Source organism: Cherax quadricarinatus, chromosome 79, assembly GCF_038502225.1.
Source record: "Cherax quadricarinatus isolate ZL_2023a chromosome 79, ASM3850222v1, whole genome shotgun sequence".
Lineage (NCBI taxonomy): Eukaryota > Metazoa > Arthropoda > Malacostraca > Decapoda > Parastacidae > Cherax > Cherax quadricarinatus.
In genome coordinates, this window is record NC_091370.1 from 4,579,655 (window position 1) to 4,605,207 (window position 25,553).

At 40.8% G+C, this 25,553-nt stretch overlaps 1 protein-coding gene across 1 annotated transcript; it reads left to right on the forward strand.

The window, feature by feature from the left end:
* Positions 1-18,822: 18,822 nt before the first annotated feature.
* Positions 18,823-22,688, forward strand: LOC128702748 (pupal cuticle protein 20-like). Its single transcript, XM_053797177.2, has 3 exons — positions 18,823-18,853; positions 18,989-19,593; positions 22,216-22,688. The coding sequence occupies exons 1-3, from the start codon at positions 18,842-18,844 to the stop codon at positions 22,391-22,393; spliced, it is 795 nt and encodes a 264-aa protein (XP_053653152.2). The 5' UTR covers positions 18,823-18,841; the 3' UTR covers positions 22,394-22,688.
* Positions 22,689-25,553: the final 2,865 nt, after the last annotated feature.

Sequence of the window (25,553 nt, forward strand, 5' to 3'; positions counted from 1 at the left end):
AATGATTAACAACATACTCATTGGTTTACTCCTTCATGGTAAGGTTAATAAGGTAACCAGAGAATGTAATATGAAGGTAAATGTAGAATATAACATCGGAGTGTCTGTGTCTTGCATTACGAACAATGTAATAAAGTTGGTAGAATTACCGACAATATGTAAAGTAAAAGGACACAAGTGCAACTAATGTGACATTTATTGTGGCAACGTTTCGCTCTCCAGGAGCTTTATCAAGCCATTACCTTGATGGCTTGATAATGGCTTGATAAAGCTCCTGGAGAGCGAAACGTTGCCACAATAAATGTCACATTAGTTGCACTTGTGTCCTTTTACTTTACATTACGAACAATGTTAGCAGATAAGAAAATAATGAAACAGTTCGTTATATGAATGCCGTTAGAAGCCTGAGTAGATAAATCTATCACTCGTTATGATAAGATAAACGTAGATAAGTACGTTTATGGAGTAACTTGCAATGTAAACAGACTGATATAGCCAGACTTCGACTTGGTTACAAGCACTTCTGGCAGTTCGAGAGTCACAGGTCAAACCAAATGGTCAATATATGGTTAGCTTTATGGTCACTATCTTGAATACTATGTGCTTAATTGTAATTATGGAGATAGTATAATAACCTATGTAATATGTCAAGATATCTTATTAATGAAAATAAGATAACGGATATATTAAGCAAATTTTCTAAAATTGCTTATAACAGATAAGTCAAGTTTAGATATAATTCCAGATGTACTACTGTTAGCCCTTTTGGGGCCTAGTTCCTAGGCCTTTTTGTATATCCATATGTTCTTGCACTATCGTCCACAGGATAAATGTATACCTGGATATACCTGGAGAGTATCTAGGGGTCAAAGTCCCTGCGGCCCGGTCTGTGACCAGGTCTCGTGGTGGTCTGTGCATTTGTTCATTTCCATTTCTAGCCTTTATTAAATTTAATCATACTTTTCATATTATTGGAAGCACTAAAACTGTGTGGGTCATTAAAATTTAAACTCAAGTTCTTGCGTAATTTGATTAAAAAAAAGAGTAACTTCTACTGGGCATCCCAAAATTGGTGGCTAGTTCAGAAAGATATTTACTTTTCGTGTTTCTGGAGGCCTATGTGAGGAAGTTCTCCAGTTTAACGTTAATTCCTTCATCAATAATTCCTACTTGTGTTTCTGGCTTCAGGAAAAAAATCTTACAATCTGATCTTGCGTTTATTAACAACAAGTCTGCCCAAGATTGATGGAAATTGTTAAAGTATATTTTAATTCCAACAGATTGGATGTGATGAATGGTTTGAAAAACCGACAAGTTGAAGATTGAGACACTTATGCAGCATATGGAAATCTTTATTCAGGAAACGTTTCGCCACACAGTGGCTTCATCAGTCCAATACAAAGAGGAAGGCGTAAGGAGAGGAGGAGTATGAGGTAATCAGTCCCTCAACCTAGAGTCGATGTGGTCAGTCCCTCAGTCTGGAAAGGGACTGAGGGACTGACCACCTCAAAACTTTAAGGGTGATGGACTGATTACATCGTCTTCAAGTATCTTCTGCTTCTATCAACTTTTCTGTACTCGACTGAAGAAGCCTACTGTGTAGGCGAAACGTTTCGAAATAAAGATACCTAACTGTTGCATATGTGTCTTACACCACGTTTGGTGTCCTTACCTGAAAAAAATCGTATTAAGAAACTGAACGATGTGCGTTAATTTGGGGTGAGACTTTTCCCAGAGCTGAGAGGGACTGATGCTGACGATATTAGACAATAGAATGACTAAGGGAAACATAATGGCGACGTTTAAAATGTAAAGAAGTCTTATTAGGTTGGACATGGTTAGACTCTTCGTGAGGTGAGAAACGGGTACACAAGGTCACAGTTAAATAATGATGAGTCACAGGGATATCAGAATACATTTCTTCATTCTTAGGGTGGTTAAGATACGGTATGAAATGGTGGAGGTGGACTAAAAAAAAAAGCCAAATTAGTGAGCGTGAGTTAGACTTGCCTAGCACGGGCCAGCAGGCCTGTTACAGTGCTCCTTCTTTCTTATATTCTTATGAAAGGTTCCACGAGGTTAGGATATGTGAACTCGGTTCTGGCTAGTAAAGAGGAAGGGCCAAGAGCTGAGACTCGGCCTCTGTAACTACAAATAAGTTACAAATCAAGCTTTGGCTCTATTTATGTGCCCTTTAAATGCAGAAATGTGTGTGTAAACGCTACGGTTCCTCCAGGTTTAAACCTCTGATATATGGCGTCGGGGAAAGTCCTCCGGTCAGCGTTTTTGCACCAAGACGACAGGAAAGTGTGGCTGTTGGCATAGATTTTACATTCTCCTCTTTAAGGAGTTGTTGTAAAGGTGAACTTAGTTAATGCAAGTGTTGCAGCAGCTTGCACAGGTCGCGCCTCTGCCTACCCATCTGCACCTAGGACACAGCACTAATTTAAATCTTAATATTACACTGGTATGTTCTTGGGTAGGTGTGTTGGTCAGTATCGTCAAAACTGCTTTTTCAAGATGAGGAGAAATGTCTTCTATTTTGATCAACAAGATTCAACAATACCTTGTCCTGATGATACATATACATGTCTTTGCACTGTACTGATAAAGCCACTGGAAGGCGAAACGTCTACAAATAAAGATGGTTTAGAAAGACACGTAAGCAAACACTATGACATATTTATTAGAAAACGTTTCGGTCCTGGGACCTTGATCACTTCTAACATGTTAGAAGTGATCAAGGTCCCAGGACCGAAACGTTTTCTAATAAATATGTAAATATGTCATAGTGTTTGCTTACGTGTCTTTCTAAACCAACTTGTCGGTATTTATTACCAAGGTTTATACCACAAATAAAGATACCCAGATGTTGCACATGTATATAATTCTTCTTGTTAATATTATATCATTCACGTACAATATCTTGTCTTGATCAACAAGGTGTGAGTAAAGACTTAAGTCTCAGTCGTCAAGTCGTATATCTGTGTCTCAGGTTGTACCTCATCTCTTCAAATAACACACAGAACAAAGGTAATTTCAAATAAACTATGAGGCGGTTTTATATCTCTTGTTATGAAAACTAAATTATATTTAGGCAGATTAAACTCGGGGTTGTGTGAGAGGGAAGGTCCTGTCTTGTTCTGAAAGTGAGTGGAAGTAAGCGAGTGGAAGTAAACGAGTGGAAGTAACTCTCCTTCCCAGCATTTAATTTCCTGTTGGCTGACTTCTTATAGAATTATTGTATATTTCCTTGAAGTTTGTATACTCTGTATGTATGCTGCTCTCACGTATGTTGCTCTCACGTATGCTGCTCTCACGTATACTGTTCTCACGTATGTTGCTCTCACGTATGCTGTTATCACGTATGCTGTTCTCACGTATGTTGCTCTCACGTATGCTGTTCTCACGTATACTGTTCTCACGTATGTTGCTCTCACGTATGCTGTTATCACGTATGCTGTTCTCACGTATGTTGCTCTCACGTATGCTGTTCTCACGTATGTTGCTCTCACGTATGCTGCTCTCACGTATGCTGTTCTCACGTATGCTGTTCTCACGTATGCTGCTCTCACGTATGCTGTTATCACGTATGCTGTTATCACGTATGCTGTTATCACGTATGCTGTTATCACGTATGCTGTTATCACGTATGCTGTTATCACGTATGCTGTTATCACGTATGCTGTTATCACGTATGCTGTTATCACGTATGCTGTTATCACGTATGCTGTTATCATGTATGCTGTTATCACGTATGCTGTTATCACGTATGCTGTTATCACGTATGCTGTTATCACGTATGCTGTTATCATGTATGCTGTTATCACGTATGCTGTTATCACGTATGCTGTTATCACGTATGCTGTTATCACGTATGCTGTTATTACGTATGCTGTTATCACGTATGCTGTTATCACGCATGCTGTTATCACGTATGCTGTTATCACGTATGCTGTTATCATGTATGCTGTTATCACGTATGCTGTTATCACGTATGCTGTTATCACGTATGCTGTTATCACGTATGCTGTTATCACGTATGCTGTTATCACGTATGCTGTTATCACGTATGCTGTTATCACGTATGCTGTTATCATGTATGCTGTTATCACGTATGCTGTTATCACGTATGCTGTTATCACGTATGCTGTTATCACGTATGCTGTTATCACGTATGCTGTTATCACGTATGCTGTTATCACGTATGCTGTTATCACGTATGCTGTTATCACGTATGCTGTTATCACGTATGCTGTTATCACGTATGCTGTTATCACGTATGCTGTTATCACGTATGCTGTTATCACGTATGCTGTTATCATGTATGCTGTTATCATGTATGCTGTTATCACGTATGCTGTTATCATGTATGCTGTTATCACGTATGCTGTTATCATGTATGCTGTTATCACGTATGCTGTTATCACGTATGCTGTTATCATGTATGCTGTTATCATGTATGCTGTTATCACGTATGCTGTTATCACGTATGCTGTTATCACGTATTCTGTTATCATGTATGCTGTTATCACGTATGCTATTATCACGTATGCTGTTATCATGTATGCTATCACGTATGCTATTATCACGTATGCTGTTATCACGTATGTTCTCACATATGCTGTTTCTAAAATACCTAAGTGTTTTTAACATCTTTGGAAGTCGTCCGTGTATTCAGTTCCCTGTGTGTCTTTCTGCTCTCTGTGTCCACCTTCTCAGTTCCTGTATTATTTTTTATTTCATGAGCCGTAAGCTGAGGTTTTTTGAATATTTTCTCATCCTTATTACCAGTTTTGTCAATTTGTTATGAGCGGTGTTTACCTCAGAGATTTAATATTTTAAGACTGGTTACTTATACGTTGTAATGTAAATATTCTGATAATCGACAAGTAGAAGAATTAGATAGGAAGTGGCTAATTCTTCAACTTGTCGATTTTCTGTCAGACACATCTTGGGAGGATCTTAATACAGGGAATTCTTCATCGCTTGCCTAACCTATTTGCATGACGCACTTACACTAGTGTATTATCCAAGGGTGACTCCGCCTCCTGCTGCTTCGGCTCACCTGTCTACAGTATATAAGCTACTTCTCCGGACATATGCTGATCAAATCGACTCAAGACCGAGAGACGGATTATATCACACTCCTCATCTTCCCCCATTCATCTCTGTATTGTACTGAGGAAGCCAGCTATTGGCAAAACGTTTTCATAATTAAGATTCCCAAGTGTTTCCAAAGTTTGGTCTACAGCGCCAAATTATTTGTATAGCGTTTTTCTGTGAGTGGACTCAATGAGCTGTTAACATCCAGGTCTTTCTTCTTTATTTTTGTGAGATGGTCTATGTTTTATGGTTCTGATGGTTCTTACTCCTTCGCTAAGGTATAATATTTTGCATTCACTGGAAATGAAATCTAGCAGCCATTTTTGGGATTATTTCTGTCTGTCAGTTTAACTTGTAGTCTTTGGTACCCTGTTCTCCTCATCTGGTGATAATGATTGTGGCATGCTAAGAATATGTTAGATTTTATTCGGCGCATGTCACACACCCATATAGGCATGCCTCCCGACCAGTGAACCAGGGGCTCAGGGTTTAACGAGCAGGGGCCCCATCATAATACCAGTACTTTGGTTCAACCATCCAATCACAAGGAAGCCTTCCAGTGACATGGTACTCGTGAAGCAGCTTTGGCAGACTTGCCTTCCCAGCTTGTCGCTACGGTTCTCACTGTGTCTTGTGTCCGCATTCGCCTCATTGTACATAGTTGTAAATATTGTAGTATGTTATTTTTTGTGAGGGAAATACAATAATTTATTCTCTGCTGCCTTTTTGCTAGCTCCTAATTGGTTATCGTGACAGTCAGGTGTGTAGGACAATAATCTACACCTGTGCACATAACATCCTCACAGAGGATGTTCACATGTATCAGGAAAAATAAGGGACTCTTGTGAAAAATGACTCTTATGTACATTTAAGGACATTTATTAAAGGAAACGTTCTGAAGAAACTACTCCTGTCGAAACGCTTTTTTCTAATAAATGTCCTCACGCTGTATGACCCTTGGGGGTTTAGCGCTAGGTTCTGATTATAATAAATGTCCAGAACTTTTTTCTCATCTTGCTGGCATTCCACAACATTTTTCAAGCGCCTCATGACTCACCATTGTTACATTCACTAAATCACAGAATTTCGTATTTCCTTGTTTTCTCCGCTTTCAGTTGTTTAGGTTTTTGTTTATTCATTTTTTTCTGAATTATACATTAATTTTTTTAATTACAGTGTTGAGGTGTTATCCCGTTGAATCTTTGTATCTGTCACATCCTTCAATTACATCTGTTACCCACAGGTGTCTGTCTCTAAACTGTTGTTGAGGAATTAGAAACATGTGTAATACCTGGGGATCTTTGTTTACAGACTGTGGCTTTATCAGTACAAAATAAGGACATAATATTAAGAAATACATACAAATAATGAGGTAATCAGTCCCTAATTTATCAACTTGTCGGTTCTTCGAGCCATTTATCTACAGCACGGTAATCTTGAAGAAAGTCACTGGAGGGCGAAACGTCTACAAATAAAGATACCCAGATGTTGTACATGTGTCTAATTCTTTATCCTGACGGTATTATATACCATTTATGTACAAACTGATGTACTGATATTAAACCATTTCTCTCAGGGTATATATATTTTTTCTTCCCAATCTCTTTTTTTAGTAGTGTCTTTCGTTATGTATTTAAGGGAACAAGAAGTCCCGTGGCCTGGTAGGCAACACACTCGCCTCACATAGTGAGTGTTCGTGTTTCAATCCCCGGCCGGGTGGAAACACTGGGTGTGTTTCCTTACACCTGCTGTCTCCGTTCACAGGCAATTAGGGACCTGGGTGTTAGTTAACTGGTGTGGGTTGCATCCTGGGGGACAAAATTGAAGGACCACAATGGAAATAAGACAGACAACCCTCGGTGACGCACTGACTTCCTTGGGGTGGCTAACCCTCCGGGGTTAAAAATCCGAACAAAATCTTATTTTACTATTGCATTAGATTTATTCTAAGTGTCTAGTTGTTTAAATATTCCGCTTGACTTAGTTTGTTCAGTGCTGCTGTTGCTTCTCTCAGTCAGCACGCGAGTATTTTTATCTGGGTGTTCAGCATTGACGGGTGTTCACTCCTTGGAAATTACTGCTGCGTTCTTCAGACATTTCGTTTTCTGTGAGTTGTTCTTCTGAAGACGTAAGATTTTATATCTTGGAGAGTTTTTCCCTTGTGGATGTGGGGAAACTTTTCTTTTTCTGTGATGTCGTTTCTAAATCATCTCTTCTGATTTTCCCGTTCTTGATGTATTCCTTCCTTGCCATCCTGTTACTTGCTCTGTTTTCTAGTTTTGGGTTTCGTCTTAACTTATTCCACTCTATAGTTTTCTCTGTTTTCTTGCATTCTGTTGAACCCTGGGATTTACTTTTTTGTTTGTGTCCGCTTTAGGTAGGGATAAATCGTCTTGACACTTCTTTACTTCTTAGTGTGAGAAACTCCATCTAATTTTATTGTCGCTAGATTAGGTTATAATAATAATCTTTATATACTACAAGTACATGTACAAGGTATACAGGTCTAGCTGACATCAGTGACATACTAGTATATAGAAAGCCGCTTGTTATGCTGAGCATTTCGGGTAATTTAGGTCAGTGTCCCAGGATGCGACCCACACCAGTCGACTAACACCCAGGTACCTATTTTACTGATGGGTGAGCGTAGACAACAGACCCTCGCCGTGTGAAGCGAGAGCTTGACCCGCCAGACCACTAGCTAAGATTCGTCAGCAAACAGGATAAGTATTTCCTGACGCGGGTCTTGGTTATAATGATGACCCGTAGATGGAGCTTTTGGTCACCTGACTAAGGCCTTCCACTGGCTTACCCGACCACACCATTAAAAGCTTAAGAAGTTACAAAAAAGTTATTGTTGGTTAACCACCAGACAAGAATCTTCCCACAAATAGGAATTAATGTAAACTTAAGTATATATACACTGAGAGAAATACACTTCTCAGTGTTTATATCCTACGTTTCATTGTATAATTTCTCTAGTCATTCTATATCTCTTAGAAATTTTCTCATACTGTTGCAATATATGTAAGTTTTGGATGATTACCGTATTTTCCGGCATATAAGGCGCACGATCATAGTTGTTTCCAAACATTTGTAAACAACTGCTAAAGCGTAACTTAAAGCCTACCCTTGACCCTGATCTTGAGCATATAAGGCGCAGGATGATTTTCCAAGACTTTTTTGGGGATAAAGGTGCGCCTTATATGCCGGAAAATACAGCCTATTTGACACATAATCGCACAAAATCCAGCCATTACAAGTTTTTTAATTATAATAGTAAAGTGGCGAATTTGCTCCTAAAAATTATAAGAAATTATCCTTTACATAAGATGACTCAGCAACTAACTCTCCAAGGCATTCACATGAGATATTTTTCCCCAAAATTTTCTAACGAAAAATCGAACCATTTTCTGAGTAGGATACACCTGTGTTGAAAGCTTGTTAGGTAAAAGGACATAGGAGCAGCTAATACGACATTTTACTGTGACAACATTTCGCTCTCCAGGAGTCTTGTCAGGCCGTTACCCAATGCTTGATCAGTCCATCAACCTTGGAGAAAAAGTATTTGAGGTGGTCAGTCCCTCAGCCTGGAGAAAAGTTCAGCTCCATGGTTGATGGACTGATTACATCAACTTTCTTTCATTTCTACTGCTCCCTTTGTATTTGACTGAAGAAGCCTACCGTGTAGGCGAAACGTTTCAACAATAAAGATACCTAACTGTAGCACATGTGTCTTAATCTTCAGCTTGTCGGTATTTTATACCACTTTCAACAATGAGACATGGGTGCTCGTGGCTTGGTTGGTAGCGTCCTCAGCTCACACACTGAGGGGTTATGGGTCGATCCCCGGCACTGGTGAAAACGTTCGGCTTGTTTCCTTAAAACACCTGTCGCCCCTGTTCACCTAGCACTAAGTAGGTACCTGTGTGTCAGTCGACTGTCATGGATCGCATAACCAGGGGCTTTCCGTATAGTAAGTCAGTGATATCAGCTTTGTATGCATGTTATATCGTGTACCTGTAGAAATAAAGATTATTATTATTATTATTATTATTATTATTATTATTATTATTATTATTATTATTATTATTTTTGTTTCCTATCTAATTCTGTGGTCCTGGTCAGTGGCACCATCTAGTGAGACACGCAGGTGGTTCCTATCTGATTTATTACTATTTCTTCTCTCTTATATATAGCAATAATATTATTATGAACACACGAATCATCAGATTTGTCACTCTCTCTCTGCTTCTTCCGTCAGTGTTGGAAGTGGCGGAGGGAGAATTACTCTGGTACACTCACTGCATCTACTTTTCAGTTTTTAGATTTTTAGGTTCGATTTATGCGCTAATAATTAAGTCTATCAGGCGTCCTTTGTCAAGTTTTTCATCAGTTATGATTTTGTTTCCTCTATCGTAAACATTGATATATATACTGTACGTTATGTTGATATAGTCAGTGTTGGGGGGTTGGTACACGGGTATACTTCGTGGACCGATTTTTTAACTTTCCTAAGCGATTGCGTCTTCAAACCCAGTTTTCACCACTGCTTCCCTTTTATCCTTAAATTTATTACCCGATCTTAAACCGGCCATCATCCTTTTGATGTAGCAATGTGACAGTTTTGGTTTAATCTACCGTTCTGTCATTTTCAGTCTATTACAGCCGGTACACCAACATCTCCAGCTGACATGTGTTGACTGACATGTTGCCTGTCCCGCGTCAGGCATTACAAGTCCTGCTCCTGACAAATCTTACCTAACCTATCAGCGTCTTCCCAACCTTGAATATGTGTGTTCTTGTCAGCTTTTGCTCAGGTCTCTGTTTTTTTCCGGGGACTTCTTTCTGTACACAGATAACCAGCACATAGGAGAACGAAACTTAGGCGATATTTCTGTGTGACTTGAACCATTAACTAGTCACACAGAAGCACGAAGGGAAGGGAGCCAGTATATATAACAGAGGTGGACGGGGCCGGGAGAACAAAGGAGATAGTAGAATAAAGGTAGACTTAGAGGTAGCAGAGGTGGTACTAGTAATGGTAGTGATGGTGGTAGTAGTAGTAGTAGTAACAGTAGTAGTAGTAGTAGTAGTAATAGTACTAGTAGTAGCAGTAGTAGCATTAGTAGTAGTTGTAGTAGTGATAGTGGCAGAAGTAGTAATAAGAAGTTCTGGACAACAGCAACAAGTTCTCTGTATTTAATTATAAACTCATCAGGTACCGTCATAACCACGATTTTTACAAAGGTGGACGAGTAAGCCAGTGGAAGGCCTCGGTCAGATGACCAAAAGCTCCAGCTGTAGATTATATAACTAAGACCCGCGTCGAGAAACACTTGTCCTGTTACCAGACAAACATTTGTAGTTTTTCTAGTCCTGTGTTAGTTACTAAATATCAAACGTACGTGTGTGTGTGTGTGTGTGTGTGTGTGTGTGTGTGTGTGTGTACTCACCTATTTGTGGTTGCAGGGGTCGTGTCATAGCTCCTGGCCCCGCCTCTTCACTGATTGCTACTAGGTCCTCTCTCTCCCTGCCCCATGAGCTTTATCATACCTCGCCTTAAAACTATGTATGGTTCCCGCCTCCACTACGTCACTTTCTAGGCTATTCCACGGCCTGACTACTCTATGACTGAAGAAATACTTCCTAACATCCCTTTGATTCATCTGAGTCTTCAACTTCCAATTGTGACCTCTTGTGTCTGTGTCCCTTCTCTGGAACATCCCGTCTTTGTCCACCTTGTCTATTCCGCGCAGTATTTTATATGTCGTTATCAAGTCTCCCGTGACCCTCCTGTCCTCCAGTGTCGTCAGGCCGATTTCCCTCAACCTTTCTTCGTAGGACAATCCCCTAAGCTCTGGGACTAGTCTTGTTGCAAACCTTTGCTCTTTCTCTAATTTCTTGACGTGCTTGACCAGGTGTGGATTCCAAACTGGTGCTGCATACTCCAGTATGGGTCTGACGTAGATGGTGTACAAAGTCTTGAACGAATCCTTACTGAGGTATCGGAACGCTATCTGTAGGTTTGCCAGGCGCCCGTATGCTGCAGCAGTTATCTGATTGATGTGCGCCTCAGGAGATATGCTCGGTGTTATACTCACCCCCAGATCTTTTTCCTTGAGTGAGGTTTGCAGTCTTTGGCCATCTAAACTATATTGTGTCTGCGGTCTTCTTTGCCCTTGCCCAATCTTCATGACTTTGCATTTGGCAAGGTTAAACTCGTGGAGCCAGTTGCTGGACCAGGCTTGTAGCCTGTCCAGGTCTCTTTGTAGTCCTGCCTGATCCTCATCCAATTTGATTCTTCTCATTAACTTCACATCATCTGCAAACAAGGACACTTCTGAGTCTATCCCTTCCGTTATGTCATTCACATATACCAAGAACAGCACAGGTCCTAGGACTGACCCCTGTGGAACCCCGCTTGTCACAGGCGCCCACTCTGACACCTCGTCACGTACCATGACTCGTTGTTGCTTCCCTGTCAGGTATTCTCTGATCCATTGCAGTGCCTTTCCTCTTATGTGTGCCTGGTCCTCTAGCTTTTGCAGTAACCTCTTGTGAGGAACTGTGTCGAAGGCCTTCTTGCAGTCCAAAAAAATGCAGTCGATCCACCCCTCTCTCTCTTGTCTTCTGTCACCTTGTCATAAAACTCCAGTAGGTTTGTGACACAGGATTTTCCTTCCCTGAAACCGTGCAGGTTGTCAATTATACACTTGTTTCTTTCCAGGTGCTCCACCACTCTCCTCCTGATGATCTTCTCCATGACTTTGCATACTATACACGTTAGTGATACAGGTCTGTAGTTTAGTGCCTCATGTCTGTCTCCCTTTTTAAAAATTGGGACTACATTTGCCATCTTCCATACCTCAGGGAGTTGCCCAGTTTCAAATGATGTGTTGAAGATCTTTGTTAATGGCGCACACAGTATCTCTGCTCCCTCTTTAAGGACCCACGGAGAGATGTCTGGTCCCACCGCCTTTGAGGTGTCCAGTTCGCATAGCAGCTTCTTCACTTCCTCCTTGGTTATATGTACCTCATCCAGCACTTGCTGGTGTACCCCCCTGTTCTGATTTCCTGGAGTCATACTGGTTTCCACTGTAAATACTTCTTTAAATCTCGTGTTGAGCTCCTGACATACCTCTCGGTCGTTTCTTGTGAACTCCCCATCACCCTTCCTCAGTCTGATTACCTGGTCCTTGACTGTTGTTTTCCTCCTGATGAGGCTATACAACAGCTTCGAGTTAAACTTGAATTTCGATGCTATGTCGTTTTCGTATTGTCGCTGAGCCTCCCTTCTTATCTGTGCATATTCGTTTCTGGCTCTTCGACTAATCTCTTTATTTTCCTGAGTTCTCTGTCTTCTGTACCTTTTCCATTCTCTGGTACACCTAGTTTTTGCCTCCCTACACCTTTGGTTGAACCAAGGACTCGTTCTTTTCTTCCCATTATTTCTGTTTCCCTTGGGAACAAACCTCTCATCTGCCTCCTTGCATTTTCTTGCCACATAGTCCATCATTTCTTGTACTGGTTTTCCTGTCAGTTCCCTCTCCCACTGAATGTCTTGCAGGATGTTCCTCATGCCTGAGTAGTTCCCCCTTTTTTAGTTTGGTTTTTCCCAACCTATTCCTGCTACTCTCTCCACTTGAAGCTCAACTATGTAGTCGAACCACAGAACCACATGATCACTAGCTCCCAGGGGCCTTTCATACATGATATCCTCGATGTCCGAACTACTCAAGGTGAATACAAGGTCCAGTCTTGCTGGTACATCCTCACCTCTCTCTTTGGTAGTGTCTCTAACATGTTGATGCATGAGGTTTTCCAGTACCACATCCATCATCTTGGCTCTCCATGTTTCGGGACCCCCATGGGGCTCCAGGTTTTCCCAGTCAATCTCCTTGTGATTGAAATCACCCATAACTAGTAACTTTGCTCCCCCTATGTGTGCCCTCCTGGCCACTTCGGCTAGTGTGTCGACCATTGCTCTGTTGCTCTCATCGTATTCTTCTCTTGGCCTCCTGCAGTTCTGTGGTGGGTTGTACATTACCTTATGTCCCTCAGACTGGATTGTTCCTACTAAGTAGTCCCTTTCGCCCATGCCATCCATTCCTTCCATTTTCTTAAAATCCCACTGGTTTTTAATGAGCAGTGCAACTCCTCCCCCTCTTCTCCCTCTGTCTTTCCTGAGGATTTGATATCCGGATGGAAAGGTTGAATCTGTTATTATTCTGGTGAGTTTTGTTTCTGTGAGTGCTATTATGTCTGGGGATGTCTCCTTGATTCTTTCATGCCACTCCTCATACTTATTTGTTATTCCATCTGCATTTGTATACCACACCTTCAACTTCTTTTCTAAGACTGTGGTCTGGGAGGTATATTGGGGTTGGGGAAGTGGGAGACCTGATAAGGATCTATGGGTGGTTGCTGTGGGGGTGGAGTTTGTAATGCAGTGGGTGGGGGCATTGGATATGGCATGGGTGTTTTGGTTTAGAGTGTTTGGTTGCACCGGGGTTGACCTGGTTGGGAGGCTTCTATAGGAAGTTGTGAGAGAGGCTGTATTTGATCTTCTTCCTGGGTCTGGGATCTCCTGTCTGTCTCCTCCATCCCCTCTCTTTCCTCCTTTCGCCTTTGTACCATCTCTCTCAGTTTCTGCCTTTCTTCGTGTGTGTGTGTGTGTGTGTGTATGTGTGTGTGTGTGTGTGTGTGTGTGTGTGTGTGTGTGTGTGTGTGTGTGTGTGTAACATTGGTGACTAAGTGTGTAGACATGCGCGCCATCGGTACACACAATATTAATCATTGTATAAGATTACTGATCCATCACTGACACTCGTAATCCTCATAAATAAATCTCGTTCTGCAATAATCGCGAACGAGCGATACAAGATGCAAGGCAACCACTGCGAAGGGAGGAGAGTTGAATGATAGCTCTAGGCCTCTCGTGTTGTAATTAACTCAGCGTCAGGAGCTTGCAATGTTGCAGAAATGAGTAGGAAGTCCAGGTAGATCCGCTTGGTATCAAAATACCATTTGTCTATTTGAGTTAATCGTCATAAAATCGCTGCCTGGAGGCGGACGTGTCTGTTTCGTGTACTGCTGGTACTGTCATCCGTCAGAAGAGTCTTCTGGCACGATGGGTTTTCAGTGAGAAGGTGTTTGACTCTCCACATCCCAGCGAGGATAGCCTGGCTGTGAGAGTAAGCTTCAGTGTAACTGTTAGAGAGCGGTGGATCGTGCCTCCACCACGTAATTCGTTGAATAACCCACTTGCATTATTCAGTGAATGTCACAGGTCGCAACAGTGTCATGCGTCACAACAATATCGTACGTCACAACAATGTCACAGGTCACAACAATGTCATACGTCACAATATCGTACGTCACAACAATGTCACAGGTCACAACAATGTCATACGTCACAACAATATCATACGTCACAATGTCACAGGTCACAACAATGTCACAGGTCACAACAATGTCACAGGTCACAATGTCACAGGTCACAACAATGTCATACGTCACAACAATATCATACGTCACAATGTCACAGGTCACAGCAATGTCACAGGTCACAACAATGTCACAGGTCACAACAGCGTCACATATATTTCATAATATTTTTATGCTCGAAGGAAAAAGCACTGCCTCAGGAAGGGTCACAGAGCGCCTAGGAAACGGGGAGTGGATGTAATCAGGTTTGTTCCTAGGAAGAGGAAGGTTGCTCAAACTCCTTGCATCGAGAGCTCTTTACCAGCATGATGGAAATCTGTCTTATTAAGAGCACTACCTTGACAACATACTGAAAAAAGCGGTTCTCTTAACACAGTAAACTGTCCCGAACAAATATTGATTTCCTAGTCTGCTGCAGACACGTACTAGCAACTAGGAAGTAAGACCCTACAAAGAAGTGAGTTATGTTTGGAACACCATGCTTAGAAGACAGTATCCATAGGAGGGGTGTTAATGTTGCAGTTTAAAAACTAGTGTAAAGCACCCTTCTGGCAAGACAGTGATGGAGTGAATGATGGTGAAAGCTTTTCTTTTTCGGGCCACCCTGCCTTGGTGGGAATCGGCCAGTGTGATAATAATATATATATATATATATATATATATATATATATATATATATATATATATATATATATATATATATATATCTATATATATATATATATATATGTCGTGCCGAATAGGCAGAACTTGCGATCTTGGCTTAAATAGCAACGTTCATCTTGTCATATAGGACAAGTGAAAATTTGTGTATGCAATAATTTCGCCAAAATCATTCATAACCTAACGAAAAAAATATATTTCACTGTGTTTGTTTAGTATTAAATTATTGTAAACAAATCTAAAATATATTTAGTTGGGTTAGGCTAAAATAAATTGTTCTTGTTATAATAAGGTCAGGTAAGTTTTCTAAGATTCTTTTGGTGCAAAATTAAAATTTTTTACATTAACATTAATGAAAAATATATATCTTTAAACGTATAAGAGAAAATTTTAGAAATGACTTAATTTTAAATGAGTTCTTGCTAATTGACCAGTTTTACATATTCGGCACGACATATATATATATATATATATATATATATATATATATATATATATATATATATATATATATATATTCTTTCAACAAACCGGCCGTATCCCACCAAAGCAGGGTGGCTCAAAAAGAAAAAGAAAAATTTATCTTTTCAACTTTAGTAATGTATACAGGATAAGAGGTTACTAGCCCCTTGCTCCTGGCATTTTAGTCGCCTCTTACAACACGCATGGCTTACGGAGGAAGAATTCTGTTCCACGTCCCCATGGAGATAAGAGGAAATAAACAAGAACAAGAACTAGTAAAAATAAAAGAAAACCCAGAGGGGTGTGTATATACGCTTATACATGTATGTGTAGTGTGACAGAAGTGTAAGTAGAAGTAACAAGATGTACCTGAAATCTTGCATGTTTATGAGACAGAAAAAAAAACAGCAATCCTACCATCATGTAAAACAATTACAGACTTTTGTTTTACACTCACTTGGCAGGACGGTAGTACCTCCCTGGGCGGTTGCTGTCTACCAACCTACTTACATTATATATGTGTGTGTGTGTGTGTGTGTGTGTGTGTGTGTGTGTGTGTGTGTGTGTGTGTGTGTGTGTGTGTGTGTGTGTGGTGACATTACACATCCCTGTCTAAGACCTACTTTTACTGGGAAGTAATCTCCCTCTCTCCTACACACCCTAACCTGAGCCTCACTATCCTCATAAAAACTCATTACAGCATTTAGTAACTTATTAAATATTCCTTTAACTTGCAACGTCTGGCACATTGCTCCCCTATCCTTTTCTAAATCCATAAATGCAATAAAAACTTCTCTACCTTTATCTAAATACTGCTCACATACATGCTTCAATGTAAACACTTGATCTACACATCCCCTACCCACTCTAAAACCTCCCTGCTCATCCTACTCTTTGTCTTACCTCTAATTCTTTAATAACAATAATAATAATATTTTGATTTACTATAAGTACATGTACAAGTTATACAAACCATAGCTGACATCAGTGACATACTACTATATAGAAAGCCATTTGTTATGCTGAGCATTTCGGGCAGATTAAGTCAGTTTTGTCCCAGGATGCGACCCACACCAGTCCACTAACACCCAGGTACCCATTTTATTTATTGATGAACATAGACAACCGGCGTAAAGAAACACACACTCTTTTGTCCCTCTTCCCTTTATATAAAGGAACTATACAAGGCTGGTTAAGACCCTAATCCACCATGAGGCCTGGTCTCAGATCGGGCCGCGGGGGCGTTGACCCCCGAAACCCTCTCCAGGTAAACTCTAGGTAAGTTCTCTGCCAGTTCTAAGGTACCTTCCATCTTTCATACATTTATTAAAAAAAAAATACCAACCACTCCAACACATTTCTGTCAAGATCCCGTCAGTTCCAACCGCTTTACTCGCTTTCATTCTACGTAATGCCTCACGCACCTCCCCCACACTCACATCTTGTTCTTCTTCACTCCTAAAAGATGTTATATCTCCCTGGCCAGTGCATGAAATTACTGCCTCTCTTCATTATCGACATTTAAAAGTTCCTCAAAATATTCCCGCCATCTACCCAATACCTCCAACTCCCCATCTACTAACTCCCCTACTCTGTTTTTAACTGACAAATCCATTCGTTCCCTAGGCTTTCTTGACCTGTTTAACTCGCTACAAATTTTTTTCTTATTCTAGGCAAAATTTCTTGACAGTGCCTCTCCCACTCTATCATCTGCTCTCCTTTAGCACTCTCTCGCCACTCTCTTCACCTTTCTTTTACTCTCCATATACTCTACTCTTCTTATAACACTTCTGCTTTGTAAAAACCTCTCGTAAGCTACCTTTTTCTCTTTTATCACACCCTTTACTTCATCATTCCACCAATCACTCCTCTTTCCTCCTGCAACCACCCTCCTATAACCACAAACTTCTGCCCCACATTCTAATACTGCATTTTTAAAACTATTCCAACCCTCTTCAACTTCCCCACTACTCATACTTGCACTAGCCCACCTTTCTGCCAATAGTTGCTTATATCTCACCCTAATTTCTTCCTCCCTTTGTTTATACACTTTCACCTCCCTCTTGTTGTTGCCATTTTCCTCTTGTCCCATCTACCCCTAACTGTAGCTACAACTAAATAATGATCCGATATATCAGTTGCCCCTCTATAAACATGTACATCCGGGAGCCGACCCATCAACCTTTTATCCACCAATACATAATCTAACAAACTACTTTCATTACGTGTTATATCATACCTTGTATATTTATTTATTATATTTTTCATAAAATATATATTATTACCAAACCACTTTCTACACATAGTTCAATTAAAGGCTTCTCATTTTCATTTACCCCTGGTACCCCAAATTTATGTACTACTCCACAACATTTTTATGTCGTGACGAATAGGTAAATCTTGCAATTTTGGCTTCAATAGCACTAACAATGGGTGTTATATATATTGTAAACTTATTCCTTGGTTTGCTACTTTGTACTTTCCTTCTTGGTTTGCTGCGCTTGACTGAACTTACCTTCTTCAGTATGTCGCTCTGAATATACATAACTATTTAGTATGATCCCTAGATATATCTTCCTCAATGGGAGCATACACCACATAATATTATCTGACCAAATATGCTCCAAGTAGTGCCATAAATATACGCTTATCTCGCGCCCCATTGAGCCGCCTGTTCTGTGTTTGTATTCTCCTAACGTGCTCGCCTATTCCTGGTCTTGGGAATCGAGTCTCAGCTCCTGGCCCTGCCACTTTCAAGTTAACTTTCTACATGCATCGTGAGTTCTATTATACCTATTCTTAAAGTTGTGTATGGGATATTCATTTACAACTTCTTTATCCCGGTCATTTCACTTTCTTATCCCCAGAAGGTAAACAAAAATTTCCAGGTTTTCTAGCGAGTTATTACGTCCTTAATTTCCAATCATGTCACAGTAATCCAGTTTCCCTTCTCTCAAACTGTCTTTCCCTTTCCTGTGTGTCTGTCTGTGTGTGCACCTGTGTTTATGCGCGTGTTTTTTTTGTTTGTTTTTGTAAAAGACGAAAGTAGGTGTACCTTCACCTAAATGTCGAGACGTCTGATGTGAGAGGGAATAGTGTTGTAAGTATATAAGGCGGGTACGGAGACCCCTCTGAACACTTCTCCCTTCACAGCGTCACCATGATAGTCAGGGTAAAGCACTGCACTCGCCTCTGGGCTTAATCTTTAAATAAAACTTTTATTTGTGCTACGGCAACAAACATCTAATGACGTATGTATACATTAAGCATTCTAGTTTATGTAGCGCTACTCTAATTTTTTTTCCAGACGTTGGCGTTGGCCTTAGTGGCTGTGGTGGTGAGTGCAAGAATTGAAAATCTTTCCTCAACAGGGAGTTTAAGTGCGTCCCAAAGACAAGCCCTCTCCCAGTCACTGCTCCAAAGTCATTCTCCTCCAGCAGGGACTGCTCCAGGAGGCTTTGGACCAGGTTCAAGTCAGCTGTCCTTCCAGCAATCTCAGCAGATTGACTCTCCTCCACCAGGGGCTGCTCCAGGAGGCTTTGGACCAGGTTCAAGTCAGTTGCCCTTCCAGCCATCTCAGCTGATTGACTCTCCTCCAGGAGGGAGTGCTCCAGCAGGTTCTGGAGCAGGTTCAAGTCAGTTGCCCTTCCAGCCTCCTGAACGACCTGGCCACTCTGGTGCTGGTGCTAGCCAGGATCTTTTCCAGCAGCCACAACATGATACTGGGTTTCCCATCCAAATCCTGCCTGATCCATCCGAGGATGTTATCCCTATCCTGGTCGACGAGCGCGAGGGACCTTACCCAGATGGCTCGTACAGATTTACTTTCGAAACTGGCAACGGTATCAGTCGCTACGAGCAAGGTATCCCCCAGAGTGATACTGGCGCCGTAGATATGCGAGGCGGATGGTCGTGAGTATCCCTCTTTCATGTCTATAATAATATCTTTATTTCTACAAGTACATGTACAAGGTATACAGGTCTAGTTGACATCAAGGACATACTACTATAAAGAAAGCCCTTTATCATGCGAAGCATTTCGAGCAAATTAGGTCAATTTTGTACCCAGGATGCAACTCACATCAGTCTACTAACACTCAGGTACCTATATACTACTAGGTTAACAGGGACAGCAGGTGTCTTAAGGAAGCACGTCCTAATATTTCCATCCATACAGGTGATCAAACCACGGACCTCTATGTGTGTGAGCTAAGTGCACTAGCAATCGACCTACGGGACACGTACACACCTTCGTGGTTGACGAAAATCTTAACACGGCTGTAAACATCACGGGAAAACGACCAGGAATCCACCTGCTAAGCCGTGTTCAATGGGGTCGCCGCAGCGCCTCCCTCATCTACTATAACGACGCTCACAGGCTCCAGCAAAATTCTATCTAAAATATTCAAAGAGAAGTTCCAAGCGAACATTCTGACTCTTGTTTATTGTAGATAAGATTATAGCATTACGAACTGGGTCTCCAGTCACTTTATCTAGGTGTCCCTTGAATGTTAAGTTCCTATCATGGTCTTAATCATAAAGAGGTGGACCGGTAAGCCAGCGGAAGGCCTCGGTCAGATGACCAAAATTGCGAGCCAGGAAACACTTGTTCTGTTTCCTGATAAACCTTACCTAACCTAACATTGCATGTTCACATCTTGATATGAGTGGACATGAGCGGACATGAGCGCAATTTGCATGTCTATTTTTCAGACTTCTTTACTCAATTCCTTTGGAGGCGCTAAACCCGCAATGATCACAATGAGCCTGTGACAATGGTATGTAAATAGGAAGGTTGCTCCAATTCTTCGGATCAAGAACCCTTCACTAGAATACTTCCTCTACAGATTTTTATCATTTCTTTTATTTGTCCACACCTTTATAGTTAATTGCTTCAGTTCGCTTTTTAAGTATCGTATTTTTTAAGTATCGCATTTTTTAAGTATCGTATTTTTAAGTATCGTATTTTTAAGTATCGCATTTTTAAGTGTCGTATTTTTTAAATATCGTATTTTAAGTATCGTATTTTTAAAGCATATTATTTTTTATGAATCGTATTTTTTACGTATCGTGTTTTTAAGTATCATATTTTTAAGTATCGTACTTTTTAAGTATCATATTTTTTAAGTATCGTACTTTTTAAGTATCATATTTTTCCTAATTCTTTCGAAGCTTTTCTTACTTTTTAAAAATATAATAGAATAATTAAGAATGTATAATGAACTGGCATATTTAATTATAAGTAATACAATAATATTTCCCTTTGCATATTCAGTATATTTTTATTTATTTGTTTGAAATATATTTACAGAATAAATTCAGTCATTAACTGTTGAGAAAAAAAAATTATTTTAGATGTTTGATATCTGATCACCTGCCTTTAATAGCTAAATTTTAAATAAGGTTTTGAAGTGGTGGCTGTCTGATAAACATTTAGTTAGTGTAGAGGAGAATATGTTTATGGAGCGTCTGGTCTAGTACGAGAGTGTATATCTAACTTGTCTGGTGTTAAATATTTCCTGCTGTGAGGGCTGGGTGAGACTTGTCTTCTTGCTCTTCCCTTCTCTCCCTCTTCTGTTATTTTCTGTTGCTTGTTTCTACGTAGTGACCCTTTGCTCTTCACTACCTATCGTTCTATTCTGTTTTCTTTTCTTCTTCCATGTTGTCTTTCCCCTGCTTGCTGTCTTCTCAGTCGTGCTTCCTCTTACTCCGTACTACATTTTTAGCCAAGTTGCCTTCCATGTTCTTCCTTTTATTCTTACCTAATCTTCCATATTTCTTCATTTTGCCTCTTCATTCGTACTACCTCCCTTATCCTACCTCTTCCCACTTCTCTTACGCCTTCTCCACCTCATCTCTTCGCATCAACATGTTTGCTGGACTTGTTCTCGCGTTGTGTCAATCTGCAGTATTTTACTTTCTTTCTTTTCGACCCCTTTTTTATTTAGTTTTTTTTTACCCTGAGCATCAGGCGGGGATGCTGATGCTGTTGGCATCGTCTTTAATTGGATCTTAATGGTGTACTACCACAACAATGAAGATAAGATACATGTTGCCGAGCAAGTTTTTATCGTGCCAGTGTTGTGCTGTGTGTGGCGATAAATCAAATCATGATTTGATAAAGCTCTACGCAGAGCTAACTGTTGTCCTAATGAACTCTTATTCTGCAGTGTCTCTCTCCTTCAGCGTCGTCGTCAGTCAGCAGGTATAGCCTGGATTGCAGAATTCTGGAAATCTTGTTATCGTATTTTCTGGCATATAAGGCGCACGAGCATATATGATAATGTTTCTAAGCAGTTGTAATGTAAAGTTAGTAAACAGCTGATAAAGCATAACCCAAAGCTTTCCCTTGGCCCTGATCTGGAGCATATAAGGCGCAGGCTGATTTTCGAAGCGGTCATCGTCCCCTTAAAATCACTTTATTCTTGAAACTGGAAGTCCTTCGTCCCCTTAAGGGACTTGTCCCACCATTCTACGCAATAGGGAGCCAGAAAAAGACCGCCCAAAGCTCATTTTTGTTCACCTTCTCCTCAGATTCACTTTCCCCGACGGAACACCCGCCATCTTCAGCTTCGTGGCCGACGACACAGGATACCGCGCGGTATCTGACTGGCTACCGACGCCTCATCCTTTCCCAGCCCACGCCATCGCTCAGATCGAGTTCGCCCGCCAGCAGGAAGCTGAAGCCGCTGCTGCAGAAGGAAGGCAATAAGGTCTTTCAGAGTCTCCTACATCCTTGAGCTTGGCCTGCCATGAAGGTGGTTGCTTACTACCGCAGGAAGTATAGACCTTGCGCTGAGGACTCTGCTTCCTTTAGCAATGTTGGCTGTGGAGAGGTCCTTGAATCTCTCAACTGTCCTCCTGGTGTTGTGCTTACGACGACTCCTTGACTCCTAGTCTTGCCGAGTTTTGATGCTTCACAAATATCATAATTGTTAATTTTCTGTTGTTATTTTTATTTTTCAACTACCAAATAAAGCCAGTTATCATAAAATATCACTTTTTTATTTATTCTGCCGAAATTTTGGGATAATGTGGTCAAACTAAGCACAGCTTTCCAGCGGTCTACTCCATAGTTCCCAACTTAAACTCCTACTCGGTCTTTTAGGTCAATCAACACTTGGATCGGACACGGTGCCTTAAGAAAGAAAAACCAGGCATATATATTACCCGCAAACAGTTTCATTACCTCGTCTTCGTTTTGATTGCACATAAATTACCAATTCAAAAATGATAGAAACAATGGGTAAGAATATTAAATTTCTCTTAGCCGGATTCACGACAGAGAAAAATTGACAAAACAAAAACTTCAGCTCAGTAATATTCCAACTAATGACGGAAGATTTGGCGATAATCCCGACAATATCTTCGTCTTGAGGATAAGAGAACTTTGCTTCGAGGACTCTTCTCCTCTCAGTGATTCCACAGCCTGGGACGAGTAACTAGTTGTGTTAGTACAGTAATGTCTGTTTTCACTGCATATGCTTGGTTTTTATTTGTGTAAGTGGGTATGTGTGTATTCATATATATATATATATATATATATATATATATATATATATATATATATATATATATATATATATATATATATATATATATATATATAAAATGTCGTCCCGTAAAACTTGTCAGTTAGCAAGAACTCATTTAAAATTAAGTCCTTTCTAAAGTTTTCTCTTATACGTTTAAAGATATTTTTTTTTCATTTATGTTAATGCAAAAATTAGTAATTTTGTACCAAAAGAACCTTAGAAAGCTTACCTAACCTTATTATAACGAGACCAATTTAATTTAGCCTAATCCAACTAATTATATTTTAGATAAGGTTACAATAATTTAATAATAAACAAACACAAAGAAATATATTTTTTTTCGTTAGGTTCAAAATGATTGTAAAATTATTGCATACACAAATTTTTGCATGGCTTACTCGGCAAGAAGAGCATTGCTATTTAAGCCAAAATCGGAAATTTTACCTATTCGGGAAGCAGGTGGTGTGGGACTATACATGTGCATGTACCTTGACTGATACCTATCTCCAATACACCAGGGAGGAAGGAGGGGCAGCTGCCAGCTTCAGGGAGTCCCAAAAGTTTAGAAAATATGGAGAACTTGCCCGTCATTATATGTTTGTTCCCATAGGCTCAGAGACCCTTGGCTCATGGGGAAAGAATACATCTAAATTCCTTAAGGAGCTGGGAAAAAGACTCATCAGGGTTACTAGGGATCCCAGGGCAGCTAGTTTTCTGTTCCAGCGGCTCAGTGCGACTGTTCAAAGGGGTAATGCCTCCTGTATTTTGGGCACACGCCCCAGCTCTGAGGAGCTGGATGAGATTTTCGCCTTATAATCGGTGATACACACGTAATATGTACCGTATATGCCACCTTTATATCAACAATGTATCTCTTAAATCTTTTGAACCATATTATGTAATAAAATATTCCCATATATATATATATATATATATATATATATATATATATATATATATATATATATATATATATATATATATATATTTCAATATATATATAGGGAAGTACCACCTCTATAGCTGGAATGGGGACCCTCATCCTCAGAGAAGACAATAAACGTACCTCAGGGAAAACTCAAGGTTCTCCCCGGAGCTGTTTAAATATTTTCTTCTCCTACCACCCCCTATATTTATATTCTATGTGAACATTTATTAATAAACAAAATACATTTACAGAAAAAAACATGAACATGAATACAATGGCACAATGTATCAAAGATGATGAATTTCCTCCAGCTCCTCCGAGGCTGGACGTGAACCAAGTATGCAGCAAGCATTTCTCCTCTGGATGGCGACGCTGAGGCGCTGGAACATGAAAGTGGCTGCCCTGGGGTCCCTGGTGGTGTCGATGAGTCTGGAACCCAATTCTTTAAGGAAACGTGTGGCATTTTTTCCCCATGATCCCAAGGTCTCTGATCCCACTGGGACAAATTGATACTGTTGGCTAATGTCCCTGTACTTGCTGATCTTGTACTCCTCCCTGTGGTCAGCAGCTCCTCCCTGTCGCCCCACACTGTGATGGATATAGGTTTCAGCCAGTGTGGACACACAGGTATAGTCCCATGCTAAGAGCTTGCCATTCTTCCAAGGATAGATGGTGATCCCGTCGGGGCGGTTTGCTGGGTTGTGGGTATTGTTTGCTGCAAGTGATCGTGGCTCCCTCTCGGCAGGGCATCCAGCTGTAGCAAGGGTTCTCTTAATGATGTCGTTGACCTCATTGTGTCTTGCATGCCAGCCCTTGGTTTTGGAACAGTTAAGACCATGTAGACCGTATTGGTCTGCTTGCACTTCGCCGCAAATACACATATATTCTGTGTGAATTGGGGCAGCAAGGCGCAGAGCCACTGCAATACGGAGGGTCTTAGGGTCGAGTCGCGTTCCCATTGCCGATATGGGAACTGTTTGGAGGAAGTCCCCGGAGTGAGGTGCACTCACAGCCTGGAGACGGGCAATCTCCCTATCTGATGTTGCAGCCCTGAGCATGTTGGCAAGCACCTTTTCAGCAATTGGGCTATCCCAGCTTGACTGTTTGTGAGCCAGTGCTGCACTAGGGTTTGGTGCTGGAGCAGCAAGAGTCTCCCATTCGGTGATGGCACTGACATAGCTAGGGTCTTCTATTCCTGCTGAGTCACTGAGGGTGTCAGGAAGAATTTGTCTTATCAACTCGTTTGATGCAATGGAAGAGGATAGGAAAGCTGGTAGAGCAATCTGGGAGGCTCTGCGTACTCCTAGCCCTCCAAGCCTGACCGGAAGTGAGGCTTGCAACCACTGTCCATCGTCAAGGGAAAGATTCAGTACACTCTCTAGCATGGCCTTCAGGAGGGAGTCATATTC

Coding starts and splice junctions, on each gene's coding strand:
- LOC128702748 (XM_053797177.2), top strand. Junction 19,594..22,215: donor GATATGCGAGGCGGATGGTC/GTGAGTATCCCT, acceptor CCTTCTCCTCAG/ATTCACTTTCCCCGACGGAA.